This window comes from Oryx dammah, unplaced genomic scaffold (assembly GCF_014754425.2).
Source record: "Oryx dammah isolate SB20612 unplaced genomic scaffold, SCBI_Odam_1.1 HiC_scaffold_16, whole genome shotgun sequence".
NCBI lineage: Eukaryota > Metazoa > Chordata > Mammalia > Artiodactyla > Bovidae > Oryx > Oryx dammah.
This window is the reverse complement of record NW_024070200.1, coordinates 66,659,663-66,676,074: the sequence shown is the minus strand read 5'-3', so window position 1 is coordinate 66,676,074 and position 16,412 is coordinate 66,659,663. Positions and strand designations below refer to the sequence as shown.

The 16,412-nt window shown below is 34.8% G+C and overlaps 1 protein-coding gene and 1 long non-coding RNA gene across 8 annotated transcripts in view; one reads left to right on the top strand and one right to left on the bottom strand.

Annotated features, from left to right (window-relative positions):
* UBE3A (ubiquitin protein ligase E3A) overlaps positions 1–16,412 on the bottom strand; it is a 92,453-nt gene that overhangs the window by 9,692 nt on the left and 66,349 nt on the right. For all 7 annotated transcript variants that reach the window (XM_040257048.1, XM_040257045.1, XM_040257049.1 and 4 more), the window contains 4 exons: positions 12,768–14,014; positions 4,781–4,925; positions 2,086–2,291; positions 1,323–1,487 (listed from right to left, as the gene is read on the bottom strand). In XM_040257048.1, coding sequence (XP_040112982.1) covers positions 1,323–1,487; positions 2,086–2,291; positions 4,781–4,925; positions 12,768–14,014 — 1,763 coding nt within the window. The remainder of the gene's footprint in view (positions 1–1,322; positions 1,488–2,085; positions 2,292–4,780; positions 4,926–12,767; positions 14,015–16,412) is intronic.
* LOC120875287 overlaps positions 1–16,412 on the top strand; it is a 142,312-nt gene that overhangs the window by 120,479 nt on the left and 5,421 nt on the right. The gene's annotated exons all lie outside the window — the stretch shown is intronic.

The window sequence follows — 16,412 nt, the reverse complement described above, 5'->3', positions numbered from 1 at the left end:
GCATGATATTTTTATTTTCCCAAAGAAAACACAATCAAGAATATTTTAAAAAATATTTTACACACACAATGGAAAATACCTTTAACGATTTCACAGCTCTCTATGATAGACAATGTGTTAGTTACTCAATCATGTTCAACTCTGTGATCCCATGGACTGTATCTGGCCAGGCTCCTCTGTCCATAGGATTCTCCAGCAGGAATACTGGAGTGGGTCACCATTCCCTTTTCCAGGGGATCTTCCTGACCCAGGAACTGAACCTAGGTCTCCCGCAATGCAGGCAGATTCTTTACACTCTGAGCCACCAAAGAGGCCACATAAAGTTTCAACTTCAATATTAAACAAAACTGAATATAAAACCTGGGCCTTGATATAATTTTAAAGTTCTCTCAATTAGGTTATGCAAACGCAAAAACATTTAAACCACTTACACATCAATTTATAAAAGCTGACATTTTTAATAGAGTGTAATGTACTGGAAATGAGCAAACAAGGAAGTCTTTCATGTTTCCTATTCTAGAATATTTGGGAAGCTGCCTACTGTTATCTGTTTCAACAAAAATATCGGTGTTTCACTTGGTGAGCAAGCTATTGTACCAAATAAAAAAAGGAAGATACACTCTGTATCCCAACTTAATTAATATACTTTATCAAAAATTGTATTAATATAAACATTCTTTTTAAAGATGTTATATATATCATAATTCCCGTTTCCAGATGCATACTTTTCTAGTCAACAGAAAACACAAAACTGATTTCTTTAAAATATTTAGTACTTTTCAGATGTTTATTTAAGGCACATGTATTTGTGTAAGGCACGTGTATTTGTGTGTGCATTAGAAGCAATTATTGACCATGTGGTTATAAGGACCTTCCTTGTTTCCTACCCCTCTACAGCTTAACATGAGAGACAGCCTTCTTCCTGCTTTACCCACAGCCACCCACATCTGTGCACTGTTGCCCACTCGGGGCCTCTCTCTCTAGGAGGAGTTCAGTGCCCAACCACATGCTCTCATACCAGCCTTTGGCTATTTCATTTAATGAAAAAGAACTTAGTTACTTGATTTCTTTGTTGAGATGACATTAGAAACTTCCTGAAAAACTACAAGCATATGTGCTTTCCCTGGAGGAGGGCATGGCAACCCACTCCAGTATTCTTGCTTGGAGAATCCCATGGACAGAGGAGCCTGGCGGGCTACAGTCCATAGGGTCTCACAGAGTGGGACACAACTGAAGCAGTGCACGCGCAAACGCACACATATATGCTTTAAAATTCGGTTATTAAAGAGACAAAGACAAGGATGACATAAATCGTTTATTACCTTTCTGTTTTCATTGGTAATTGGAATTTTATCACCATTTTCCTTTAGATCATACATCATCGGATTACCAAAAAGATCGGTCTGAGATATCTGGAAAGTGATCATCATATCATCTTCCACATTCCCTTCATACTCCAGTAAGTCTTTTAAACTCTGATACAGAACCTACCAATCAGAAAAGGAAAAATTAAGGTTACCACAGAACTATAAAATACAACAACCTGTATCACTCTTCTCGGGAAAAGATTTAAAAAACAAACTAACAGTAAGAATTAAAGCACAAACAGTACCCCTCTTCTAGTAGTTTCTATGCAGACATAAAGAAAGACAGTAAGTCAGTTAGTTAACGCCTTCCTGTGCTAAGAAACCCCACACCAGCTATTTAGCTATGGGTCTCACACTGTGCTCTACCGAGACCCTTAGAGGCATCTCAAGGGTAAGGGGGGGCTAGCTGCAGCCACCAGAGCCCCTGACTAAGGGCAGCTGACTCACCCCAGAAATCTCATGATTCCATTAAAAAAAAAAAAAAAAAAAAGGAAACACTTTACAGAATCAACCTTGTAAAGCTGACTTGCTTGTAACAAGTTCTCCTTCAAGTTTTTAAGTGTTTACGGCATTTCAGATAGATAATAAAACAAGTTTATCTTACTAGGTATAAATATTAACAAAGATTTCAAGTCAAAGCTTTACAAATTTTATATAAATTAAATTCTGTATTCGCTTTTAAATAAAATCTAAAAGAATAAAAAATGACAAGACTTACAGGATGAGAGTCTCCCAAGTCAAGAAAAGTTCCTTTTTTCCCCATTAGCTTCCTGTAGACAACCATGGGAAAATGTACATCCAGTATACAGTTATTGTAAATAGCCAAACCCAGTACTATGCCAATCAGAGTGAACTGACCCTCAGTTTCAAAAGAGGATGGATTAAACCAAAACAACTTTGTAGATTCATCATATGTGAACATACCTGTAAGAAATGATTTTTTAAAATGCATTACTTTCATATTTTATTAGACAGATGAACAAATAATTATACATCTAAAATACAAAAATAAATATAAAATAATTACACATGTAAACTTATTTGCATTAGGGCTTTTTTCTGTTACATCAGGACTTGTGAAAACAAAGTTCCAGTACATATGAATGCTACAAATTGTGTAGCATATATTTAAAGTAATAAGCCATTCTGTTGGCATTTTCTAAGTTAGGAAAACTGTTCATTAAGTTCAAGTTCTCTAATCTTCTATTAACACAAATCAGAAGTTAACTTGCATTCATATTTTTACCACTGAATGGTTGAAAAATGCAAAAGAAAAAAAGAATCATATTTTGAAAATGTTTCACTTATTGAAACATATTTAATCTACATGTATTGCTTTAAATAACAACTTTGAATTTCATTAAGAAAGTCTTTTTCCTCCAAATTGCATAATGGTTCCATGAAGTTTTTCAAGCACCTTTTTAACAAAGATACCAAGTACTTAAACTCAGGCAAACTTGATAAACTTAAGATTATGTCCAAAACCAAAGCCATGTAATATACACATTAACTGTGAGCCAAAAAGTAAAACAAAACTAATTTGTAGTCTTCTTTTAATTTCACATGGTTTTCACTATTTATATCACTCATTTAAAAATAGGACCTAAATAGCCATTACCACGGTAGACTTATCTCTTTCCTTGTAAAGAAATATCTAAGATAAATGTGAAATGATATTTTAATTGAATTAACAATTTCATTTTACTATAGAATGTTTTTCAGTTGCTACTGTGAAACTAAATGAAAATATTTTAAGAATTAGATCTAGGAAAGAGAGAGAAGTTCCAATAGAATAAACTTTAGAAATCAACATTTTTTAAAGAAATCAACCAGTTTTTAAGTTTTTTAAACAGTTTTAAGAATGTTTCTTCATTTTCACATTTAGTTGAAGTTAAATATAAAGGGAAATTTAAAGGGTCCCCTTGATCCTAAGAACATGAATTTAAGACATTTTTCTAATGCAACTTAATGTTCACAAAATAAAATTTTATAAATTACCTAATTTATACTTGAATCTCAGTTTATATCCAACTTTTTTTTTACAGGCTGAAATTACAAATCTAGTGAAGTGCTAAAAACTTCATTTAATTATAAATATGGTATTAACTGGATCAGAACAGTTAAGAAAAGCTCCATAAAGGGTGGCTCTTCTAAAATATTCCTTTTTGATATTTCTATTGTCATCATTTTAACTGATTTACTATCAAGCAGAATTGTTTAATGTATGTTTTTTCTTAAAAGTGTTTCTGCATATAATGTAAATATACTTTATAACTAATGTTTAACATTTTTAGATACATTAAGACCTAGAGCTAAAGTTCACCAAAGATATGAAGCTTTTAATTAATTTTCTATCTCAAAAGCACCATGGTTTTTAATGAAGCTTATAAATTAATTTTCTATCTCAAAAACAGCACTGATTTATACATCTAAGTTTACTTTGAGCAAATTATATATAAATGACATAGTCTTCAGATTATTAAAAAACATTAGCTAAAATACTAAGTCTTACCTTAACTATGTTTATGTCATGAAGTCAAAATGTCTACTTCCATTTATAAGCAGACTAACAACAAATACAGAAAAGTCAATTCAGTGTACACACTGAGAATCAACAGGAAATGATGTGCATTATTCTATGCCACGTTCTTCACAATTATGATGGTACCTTTAGAGGACTTCTTTTCCTCTAATTGTCATGCATTCGATTTTAAAAGTAAGCAACCCCAGTAACCAAGGTTTATACTGTAGAAATTAAATCAGATCAGAATTATCCAATTTTGTCTATCAGTGAAACCCAAATTCTTCATTTTCAGACTGACATACTACAGATCAACCTCTCCCAAATCATCTTCAATGAAAACTCTTCTGGAAAGCAAAAGCTACTAGATGTGGGATGGAAAAAGGGTTCTGGAGTTCTGTGTGGGAAAATAGTATAATATTAAACCCAAGAAATGCTGTAGGAAATAAACCAAATTAATTTCCTATCAATCAGTACACCCAAATTTTGAGCATGATACACTTGTGAGACATTCTCAAGTCTTCAGATCATTATTCTATAAAACTCTTGTCTCAGAAATGCTATGGGTGATGAGTATTTTAGACTGAAAAAGAGCAAAACATTTCTTCAACTGTTCTAATGTATCATTCTAAAATGTCTTCAATTTCTTTTATCTAAGAGATAATTTCCTATATTAAAATATGTTGCTAAGTAATCTAAATAAGAACTTGAATGAATGAGTGATGCAGGATCAATCCCCAAAGCCCACAAATTCAGTCATTATCTGTGATTCTAGCTACTTCATACCAAAATCTTCTGTTGCTCTTCATAACTGGAAATATTTGTAAACCTAGTAAATAAATTCTTAATTCAAAAAGATATGACACCATGATCACATCACTAAAATATTTACCAATATCTGGATTGAAGATTTCCTCCACAACCAGCTGAAAAAATTCTTTGGAAACACCTCCCTCATCAACTCCTTGTTCTCCTTCAAATTCCACATACAACTGTTTCTTCAAGTCTGCAGGATTTTCCATAGCGATCATCTCTAGCTAGTAAGTGGAAAAAGTGGAAAGAAGATGAAAGCCAGTATTAGGATGAAAACAAAATAAAGTGTAGGGGCAGGAGCAAATAAAAGATAATGCTTTTGATATACTTTAAATGGAAACAGGAAGCAAACTGGTAAAAAGCCAGTAAGGCAAAGATTTAGTCTCACAGATAATGGAAAAATAGGATACAAAAGAAACTGGCATAGAATTCTAAAAGGGTTACTTTTTAACGACTGATTTGGTATGAAATTAGAATTATATTTCCTGTTAATTATGTATATAACAAACCTGGGTTGTAAGATTAGGAAATGGGGAAAGAAGTCAAGATAGCAAAAATGCCTCAAATTACTTCAGGAGAAACAAAGACGTGTAAAAGTTGACTTCAAAACTGTTGACTTGTAATTCTTTATTAGAATAGAAACTCAAGAATAAGTCTATCTATTAAATCATAAATAAAATAATTTCAATCAAGAAAAATAGATTTAGGGGAGCAGTTTATGGTCTCTTAATAATACTTTAGTATAAATTACCATTTTAATGGATTAGAAACATTTTATATTCACTTTTTTGAAAGCAGATGAGGCATATTTTTGCTGATATCCTTACTCTTAACTTCTTACTAACACTTATCAAATCCTAGTTTCAACATTTCTTCAACTATAAATCTTTACCAAATGCCTTTTGTATCTATCAAATAATAGTGATTGCTCTCAGTTATTATGAAGTTAATCATAAAATCAACACCATATTCTAATGTGAAACATTTATACTGCAATTTGTCTTGTGTATCTGTAATTTGCTAACAGCATGCCTGACTCATCATCCATCTTATTTGCCAAAGTGATTTTAAATTTGTCAAAACAGAATAAGGGTATTCAGATTTTTGCAACTATTACAACAAGAATCTTTAAAATGGTTTTGAGTAATGCAAACATCATCAGAGTAAGTATACTATAGTCAGTCCTAAAGTAATTAGATAACATCACTGTTTGGGACATTCTAATGTGTCTATAAAAAAAAAAAATCTCATAAATTCAAGATTCAGGTCAGTTGCCCTAGGTCAATGTTTTTCAAGCTGCCTACTGCAATTCATTAGTGCGTAGCTCAATCCATTCAATGCAAACCAAATAAGTGAAAAAAATCAGAATGTATTACACAGTACTGGCATCTACTGTTCTGTGAAACTTCTGTTTCAATTACACATACAGGCAAATATGCACAGGAGTGAAACATATCTTAGGGGTTGCAATTAAAAACATCTGAACAAAGGCCAAAATGATCTCCTAGAAATCTTCAACTGCAGGATTCTGATTCTATGAATTTAGAATCTTTAAGGAATGTCTATTCTGTACAACAGTGGTCTATAACACTTGCAAAATCATTTTTATGCCAAGTTGCATTAAGATAATTTTTGAGACAGTGTTGTTGTGGAAAGATTAAGTTAAATACTCTGTGTTCATCCCAACTGTCACTTAATGTTAAGTTTTAACCTTTAAACTTTCACAAAAAACTCAGCCAACCCTGTCTCCTCATCTGCAAAGAAAAAAAATAACAGGCTAGTACTATTCCTACTGTAAAGCTGTGAAGGCTTAATAAGAAACAATGCAGGAGAAAGAGTTCTAGAGTGGGTGATACTTTTAAGATAATGTACATGTTGTTAACTTTTAAAACAATTTTACTCTTTTAACAAAAGATTCTCAATTTCATTTTAGAGCTGTAGTCTCAAATTTTGAAAATAACTTAGGGGAAAAAAATAGCTCCAGTTGGAAATCTGTTTCAAGTCACTGGCTATATAGAATTCCAAGGACTAAGTTAGAATTATCATTTTAGCTTAAATGTGGATTACCCACCAGGCCAATATTCCATTCTGCCATGAAATCCACTGCTCATCTCCACCTGCCTACGTTATAGAAATCTCTATCAACATTTACGTACACCTTTAATACAAAGACAAATGGGCTTCTATCAATTATAAGGTATTTCAACATGGAAAAATATAATTACCTGTTATTTAATTATGTGTCCTCTGTCTCTTCCTCACTAGCATTTGTGAGAGGTAACTCCATAATCAATGTGACTGATACTTGAGGTCCCTATTTTCCAGTCTTAGCTCTACCCAAGGCACTTCATATAGACAAGTGAAGCAAATTAAACTTCCCTCTTAGTAACATATTACACATCTCTCCATTTCCACCGATCTTCACTCTCCATCCCCACCCTGAATGCCACAAGAATTTAATGCAATATGTTCTATTTTTATGGTAATTTTAAAGTAAGGCCACTTTATCTGTTTCAGTTTTATTTGTAAAAATAAGCATACAAATATACTAATATGTAAGTAAATGTATATGAAACACTTATATGAATTCCCTGTAAAATTATTACTTGTATTTTATTAGTTCTCAGATTTCTTTTCAGGCTTGGCTAAAAACTTGAAAACTCAGCCATTAAAGAACAAAACTATTACGGCTTTAACAGCAAAACAACATACAGCACTTAATATGTCAGCACACTTTACGTGTATCAACTTATTTAATTTTCACAAGAACCTTATCAGGTTGCTAATAGTATTAACCCCATTTTACAGATGCATAACCTGAAGAAATGAGATTCATAAACTTGCTCGTTAGTAAGTGGTAGAACAGAGATTCTAGTTGAGGCAAGCTCTTTACTATGCTCTACTCCTCCTCAATGACTAACAACAACCTTTTTAAAAATATTGAGTGATTTTTCTCTCCCTTATGCACTTCTGTATTTCTCTTTACATTAAGTATATATCACAATAAATATATATTATGAATCAATATATTCAAATACAAATATTCATAAAAAGAAGGATCTGAAAAATAGATGGTAACTGAATTTAGTGGGTGAAAATTTCCTATTATTATTTAGATTATCAGATATCTAACCTGGTCCTGTAAAATATGGTATCATTTATGACACGAAGTCTATCTTTTACAAAAACTATGTTTGATTGTGGTAACAAACACAAAACATAAAATTCAGCAATAACTATTTTGACAAAGGTCATTATTAAGGGACTGCATTTATGTTTATTTCTCTTAAAATAAGCACTTCTAATTCATTATTCAATTACAAAAGACTTAAGAACTAAATGGCAAAGATAAATTACTTAATGTAGTAGACACATACCATTTAAAATTGAACTTTTTAAATCAAAAGCTATCTTGAAGTAGCATATCTGGAAATTGGAAGAATATGTCAATGAACATTCTGAGAAGGAGAATTTATATGTTCCTTCATTTATTTTTATATACAGGTTTTCTTGTTGTTGTCTAGTTACTAAGTTGTGTTCAATTCTTTTGCAACCCCATGAACTGTAGCCCACCTGCCTCCTCTGTCCACGGGATTTCCCAAGCAAGAATATTAGAGTGGGTAGCCATTTCCTTTTCTAGAAGATCTTCCCGACTCAGGGATCAAACCTGGGTCTCTTGCATTAGATTCTTTACCACATCAAATTATTGACTGGAATAAGATTTTTAGATTATCCAGACACATTTAGTTTTTTCATTTCTCTATAAATTATAGAGATGAAGTTGCTTTATCTTAACTATAAATGTTTGGGTAAGAGCCAAATATATAATCACACCTCCCTGAGACCAGGAACCGTTAGTTCTACTTATAATTCTGCCATTAATTTCTGTAAGTCAGAATCTGAGTCTCATTTTCCTCACATGTAACACTAAGGAGTCTGACAAGTTTCACTGCTTTAAACTATTGTTTGGTGCTGAGAATCTACGTAGATCTACTTCATTCTCTTGTTCTACTAGAATCAATCTTAAGAAACTAGAATGGCCACTGCACTAAGCACAATACAGTGAACGTAGGAGATATACTCAAGCATACCAAAGGGCCACAGATTAACCTTACTCCTAAAGAACTACCTAAAAGTAGGTCAGCTGACAAGTAAAAATCAAGTTTGTTTCAACAATAACTAAGGGTTTCTAACAAGGAAAATGCTGGGGACTAGATTAGATAGTACCAGCAAAGTCAAAAGGAAAAAAAAAAAAAATGGGTGAGTGCTTTTTAGAAGAGATTGAGCATGATCTCTTGGCAGTCCAGTGAGCATGATCTCTTGGCAGTCCAGTCATTTGTCCTCATCAACTTTCATCTTTTTTGGACTCTCCTAACCCATTCTATATCTCCTGTTCAGATATGAGGCACACAAAGAGGTAAATAACCTCATCACATCAGAAATGTTCTCATTCAGATTGAAAGCTGACTTCTGAGCCTATTTGTCACTGTAGTGAGACTTCCCCAGCGGCCCAGTGGTAAAGAATCTGCCTGCAATGCAGGAGACGCTGAGCTCGATCATGGGTTAGGAAGATGCCCTGGAGAAGAAAATGATAACCCACTCCATTCTTGTCTGGGAAATCCCATGGGCTGTGGAGCCTGGTGGGGTACAGTCCATGGGGTCCCAGAAGAGTTAGACATGACTTGGCAACTAAACAACATCAACACTGTACTCTTTCCTAAGGAACAAAAAATAGTGAAAATAAGTTCCAGGGAGAAATATTCCACTAATTTAAGGGTGTAGGGGTAGTTCTTAAACAATCCTGATATCTATTTGTGGAAAGACAACTGATACATTATATTTCATTGATTCTTAAAATCTGCTTTTCTGTTTTTATACTTTTATTTATCTGAAATCAGGATATAACATAAAATTGATAGCATCTCAAAACTAAACTGGCATTTTTTCTTTTTAATGGTAATAACAAGTGTGCCCTACAACCAGTGAATGATATGCTAAGTTTGATAAAAATACTGTAAACACTAATACTACTCCTATTGTCATCGAAAACCTTCCTCCAAAAATTCCAGTTAGGGAACAATCTGCTACTCTGCTTTGAATTACACAGTACGTGAAACCACTGAATACTATTTTTCTTTGAAAATAAAAAGTCTGTAATCAGTAAGTGAAGTTACTAACTCTCCCTTCAAGTTAGTCAGTCTTACAATTAATAAGATTCAACAGAAAACATACTCAAGAGTGCCATATATCTATAATTTCCAGGCCTCATTTATAAACTAATGAGTAGACAGGTTTTAAGGCTTCTTTTAGCTCTTAAAAGACTAAGACTCTATAACCTTAATTATTTAACTACTAATATTGAACCCACCACAAAGTTTCTCATCTCTTCTTCTTTTCCTGGCCATACTCTGTAGTTCAAAATGAGCAGGTTCTAAGAAAGTGGCTGGGCTTCCAAGGTGGTGCTAGTAGTGGTAAAGTGTCTCCTACCAACGCAGGAGACCTAAGAGACACGGGTTCAATTCCTGGGTCAGGAGGATCCCCCGGAGGGCATGGCAGCCCACTCCGGTATTCTAGCCTGCAGAGTCCCATGGACAGAGGAGCTTGGTGGGCTACAGTCCATAGGGTCACAAAGAGTCGGACACAACTGAAGCAACTTAGCATACATGCACGCCAGTGGTCAATGGGTTTATTTTGCTTATCAAATTGTGATATAAAAAGATGAGGCTAAAAAAGGCAAAGTAGATCTTTGGGGAATGAGATGTTGAGAATCCATCAGTATTTTCTACAGTGTACCCTGAGAGGATCACCTTACACTACTTGTTGTTATATCACCTGCTATGAAGGTTCCCTCAGCATTTGCAGATTATCAACTTGACTTCCATGATATATTTTGATGCTTTAAAAAAAAAAAAAATCTTTTCACACTGTTACAAAAGATGGAAAGAAGGGAGGGAGAGAAGTGAAGAGCAGAAGAAAATGAGACTAAATCTGTTTAATGTGTGCCCCTAAGCTCCTCAGCAATCACGATTCATCTTTACATCTCTACTGCTTAGCAAAGTGCCTCACATAAAGGGTTTCTGAAGTGGTAATATTCAAGTACAGATGTTACCCAGTGAACACTAATTTAGCTTTGATATAATAAGCCAAACATATGGGGAAAAAAAAATTTTGTTAGCATAATTTAAAAGCTCACAGTTAACTTTACCCTAACACTTGCTCGAAGGAAGTCCTTATGAACCAAAACAGTTATTTGCTCAAAATTCTGGAGGTTAATTTTTTAAATAGAATAAAGTAATTATACAATAAGCATCTAAACTTTTGTAGGTTCTTCATCGTGCTTTACTGGAGTATCGAGGGAATGGGACAGGGGCAGAGGGAGAGAGTAAGGCTCTCAGAAATCTCGGAGGAGAAGGCAGTTAGCAAGGGAGAAAATTTTTAAAACTCTGAACTGAGTCTTACAGAGTTAATTTCATTGCTTTTAAAGGTCAGGTATAGCTTTTGCTGGAAACAGATGAAAGGATCCCAAACCCCAAAAAGACAAAGATAAAACGTGTAGTTTAAGGATTTGCTCTTCTGTTCTAACAATGGAAGTTCACAGACAGACCTCAACATGCTTTCTATAAAACATCATCACTTCCTTATACAATATCCTATCATTCTGCTAAACTATAGAAAATGTTACTAGTTGCCTGAAGATCAGTTATTTAGTACATTATTAGTTATTCATGTAGCTCAAAACCACTAAAATAAAACGAAAAGGGCACCAGAAAGCAGCAATGGTAATTACTTCAAGGAACCACTGCCCTTTCTTGTCTCCGGTGAAAAACTGCCTGAGTTTCTTAAATAATGTAGAATCTTCAACCCTAGAAATATATTTCGTATCAAAAAACACACACACACAAACAGTAACAGAGAAGTACAGAATTGCACACCTTTTAAATTTCCAAGATGTCCAACAACTTTCCCCAATGATTTAGTTTTATAAATTCTCAGTTTTAGACAAATCTAATTCTAAAACTAAAGTACATTTTGAAATAAGTATCATTACTTTCTAGTTATCTGTGCCATGGGCTCTTTTCCTTTATAAGTATATAAGACTGACTGTATCTTCATTTTAGTTGCCATTAAATTTTACTTGAAGTTGATGAAATACAACTAGCAATACCAGGTATACCTAATATTGTAAATACAACAACACTCTGATCAAGAACCCTCTGACAAATGTAAATGTTGGTACACGTGACTGGCAACTGGATTCTGTCTTCTAGCCAGGCTTATATTCTTAAATGAGGACAGTAAATGTTTACTTTCTGTGGAGGTAAAGAATGAACAAAAAGCAACGTTATCTGAAAGAGGGTACATGTATTCTCAGCATTCTCCTAGTTTAATCTCTCTAGACTGGAATGATTATACAGGTACCATTAATTATAAGATTCCTGGATTGTTTTCCCACAAGTTCCAACCGACTCTAAGGCCCTGCATAGTCCGTATGTGTGCTGAAGTGGGAGGAAACCCACAGCCCAGCAGTGCTTTACAGGGACACTGAGGCGAGACAGCAGGACGCTCACTAGCAGCATGCTCCAGGCTGGGTCACTTCATCTACCTCACAAATCTTACACGATGGAGTTTTTAGACACGACTTCTATTTTATGGTGTGGTATTATCCTACCACTTCTCTCCATTAAGACTTAACATTCACACTTCTTATTGGCTATCTCCCAAGTCCCCTTGTTCTGTGCTCTAAAACATCCACTTCTCTTCTGAATGAAAAAACTTCGGGGGTTAGTTGTCAAATTTAGAAAATTTATTCTTTTCAAAGAGAGAGTTAACCATGATACAAGACAATCAATATTTTGTGGAACATTTATAAACTTGGGTGGGGCAACAACATAAGTATAGTACTTACAATAAAAAAAGTCAATGCGTTCCTGTGCTATATAGTGTCACTTACATTCACCCACCTCCCCAACAAGTCACTCATAAAATGAACCCACTGCACCGGACTACAGCATGCCCTCATTAGGAACTGGGTCTCGTACTAATTTCTAAACAGCAGCCCAACTTACCCGGACAAGCGCATCATCTATGATATGGTCACGTCTGACTTTGAGTCTCAAATATGGATTCAACTGCTGTCCTTGAACTAAGCTGTAGAGAACAGTAATTCTTCGTTCACTGTACATGCGAATTCTATTGTCATAATATAATCCCAAATTCTTTGTGACAGCATTCAGTATAAAGGGACATGTCATAAAAGAGAACTTGTTCTCTGTTTCTACTTTGAAAAAAGTATAATCTTTATCCATTTCTAGAACATCATTCAGTGGTTCATTAATAAACTCTTCAAAAGGGATAAGTGGTTTTCGACAATCCAGAGTTTTAACAGCAAGTTCAGTTTCCAGTGGGTCCACTCGAGGACCTTTCTTGTTCCTTCTTTCTTCTCCCAGTAATTCCTGAAGCGTCAGTTCACTGGATTCGGGAAGGGGCTCCTCGTCATCTTCTTCATTATGGTTTGTGTCTACCTCCCCTCCGACTACATTTGCATAGTAAACCATTTTCAAGCACTTGGAAGCAGCAACAATAGCATCGTCGTCGTTCACTAGATTTCGATTGTTAAAGTCAGTGCTTATGACTTTGTATGTAATAAGCTGCTGAAATGTTTCCATCATTCTCCGAATCTGATCTGCACTGTATTTAGACCACAGTCTGACCAGTTTTCCTTGGGCTGCAAGGGGTAGCTTACTCATTGCTTTGCAAAATAGAGGCAAAGCCATTTCCAGATATTCAGGACTGTGGAGATTTCTATTCTCCATGACAATAATGAATAAATTCAGATAATTAGGATCTCGGGAGTACACATTGTGATACGTCAAGTCACATTCCACATTAGGTGACAAATACACAAGTGCATTGAGAAAGGCAGTTTCGATTTTTTCATTAGAGAGCAATCTGGTGTAGACCCTTCTAATAGCCTCTATATCCACAGACACATCATCAGGGCCTAACTTTTGTAAGTTGTTATCTCCTTGTGAGCTATCACTTATCCTTGAGGAAGATGCTTCTGAATCCTCCTCCATAGCTGCTGCAGAACATGCAGCCTTTTCCTTTTCATCTTCATCTTTATCTTCGTCCTTGCCTTGAAGAGATTTCAGTTCTTCCTTGGTATGTTGCTTGACTTTCCGAAAGCTTTGTACCAATGCTTCAGCACTAGAAAAAACTCTTCCAATAACCCGAATTAAAGGGGAATAATCCTCTCTCTCTCTACATAATTCAAGAATTTCATACACCATCTCTTCGGTTAGGTAAGTCACATCTAGAAAATCAGGAGAAGAGAGAACATTTATTTTCATAACATACACGCACATTTGCTTTAATAAATTCTAGTGAAAAACAAAATAGCCAAATATTTTACACTAAATACCACTTGTGATTTACAACTATTTTTAAAAAGTATCTTGGTTTCAACAAAGCATGCTTATCTTTTTTCCCCAATGTACTAGTAATAGCAGTACAACCTTACTCATTTCTTTCATATTCTATAAACATTCTTATAACCGTTTTAATGAGCTCAAACTCTTCTCACGATGACGGCATACATTAACATGCACCACTAACTGCAAACATGAGTCTAGGACATCATGTGCTGACTCATCACATTCCTCACTGTAGACCAGGAACAACAGCTATTTCGGAGAGGTTTCTCATTTCACTACTGTCTTCAAAAGACTAGCACTGAGGCAATGTTTTCAGAAAGGTTTCTTCAGAGTCTTCTTTTGGAAACAGCCCATGTCCTAAAACCAAACCAGTTCCTCTCTGAGTCTTCCTTCATAGTTTTTTTTTTTTTTTTTCAGGGTGACCATTCTGTGGGTGCCGGAGGAGAATTTATGTACCACTCACCATACACTCTGAAGTTGACAGATGCTGCCATGTGCAGCCAAGTAACAGGCTGCAATAAATCTTACACAGGAACAGGAAGTAGTTACACAGTAATTAAAAAATAGAGTGGGAAGAAGACAACTTACAAACAGACAAGAGAAACACCACCGCTGCTGCTGCTGCTAAGTCGCTTCAGCCGTGTCCGACTCTGTGCAACCCCGTGGATAGCAAGCAGCCCACCAGGCTCCTCCGTCCACAGGATTCTCTAGCCAAGAACACTGGAGTGGGTTGCCATTTCCTTCTCCAAAACATACCACTAGTAGTCACCAAAATTTACTTCCTCTCCTTTCTGGGTACAGAGTTGGACACAGTCTCCTTCTTTCCCAGCTTTCTGAGATAAGTGCTACTTTCAGGCCAAGGTTTTTCTCCTTCTGGCTAATGGGATGACACTCCTAAGATGGTTCTGAAAATCGTGTTGAGGATAACAGTTGCCAATAAAGCTCCATCTTTGAATGACTGCGTGAACCACAACTCTCTGCCAATCCAGGATATTATGATTGGTGGACAAGCTAGAAATAAATTTCCACTGTTTGTAATAAGACAGCATTCTTTCTGGGGTCTACTTAATATTGCAGTCTAGCTGATCCTTACAAGCCACCTTTCATTTCCCCCACCTTGACTCCAGAGTCTTTAAAATACAAGTAATGACTATCTCCCCTAAACTGATGTTACCACTGTTTTTTCAGCTTGTAATATTTAAATCCATGGGAGTTTATTAAAATTTTCTATTATATCCATTCTTCCCTATAAAGAAATAATATCCTAAGGCAAAAATGACAGGTCATGAATGGCCAGAGTGAATTCAACTTACTACACATTTTCACAGTTACAATAATGCTAACAAGGTGAAATGCTAATGAAATCACAAAAGAAATAAAAAAGAAGAGAATACTTCAAGAATATTTTGAGATAAAAATATCTGGAGCAATAGATTGTTACAGACATGAAAAAGTTTGTTGCCGTTTGCTGGAATTCATTTTACTTCCCTCTCATATCTGTCTTTAAATAATGTACCTTAGGCCTACTTATCAGCTTTTGCTATCAGACTTTTTTATATCTGCCATTATCCTCTTTCAGAAAAACCAGACAACCCTATGACTCTCGTTATCTTTAATGACAAAATTTAAATCTATATGTATATTCCCTTAAGAGGAACAGAGTCAATATGGAAGGTTATAGAATGCATGAGTACTTAAGAGGAGTGCCACTGCATGAGATACATTAGAAAAAGAAAACCTCCATGTGTTCCTTCTCTCACACTTTTCTTACTCAAGAAAAAAACACAAGCCCACAAACAAAAATGAATCCTAACATACTATTTTCTAAAACTCCCGAGTTCTCATCTTACTCAAATGTTGACTTATTTTGTGCAATTTAATCTGAGCTTTTATAGTGTTTGACCTTTTCAAAGAAAAGGTACTGAGTGACTGAAGTGGACAACAATGTAAAACATTCAAACTCAAAAAGTAGCAAACCCCAATGCTTGGGAACATCATACAATAAGCAATGTGTTGACTTAACACCTCATAAAACTCCCATGAAATTCAACTAAGGAAAAAAAAAAACTTTAAAATTAAAATTAACTATAATGCACTCATTCCATAATCAATTATCAACTAAGGAAAAAAAATCAGAAAAATCCATCCTATTATCTGAAATAAGCCTATATAATTACAAATTTTCCCTACCAAAGCTGAGAAATATACCTCAGGAACAGCACTTTTTCTGTTATGACCTGCATGAATATCAAACAGTGTGTGCTCAGTCATGTCTGA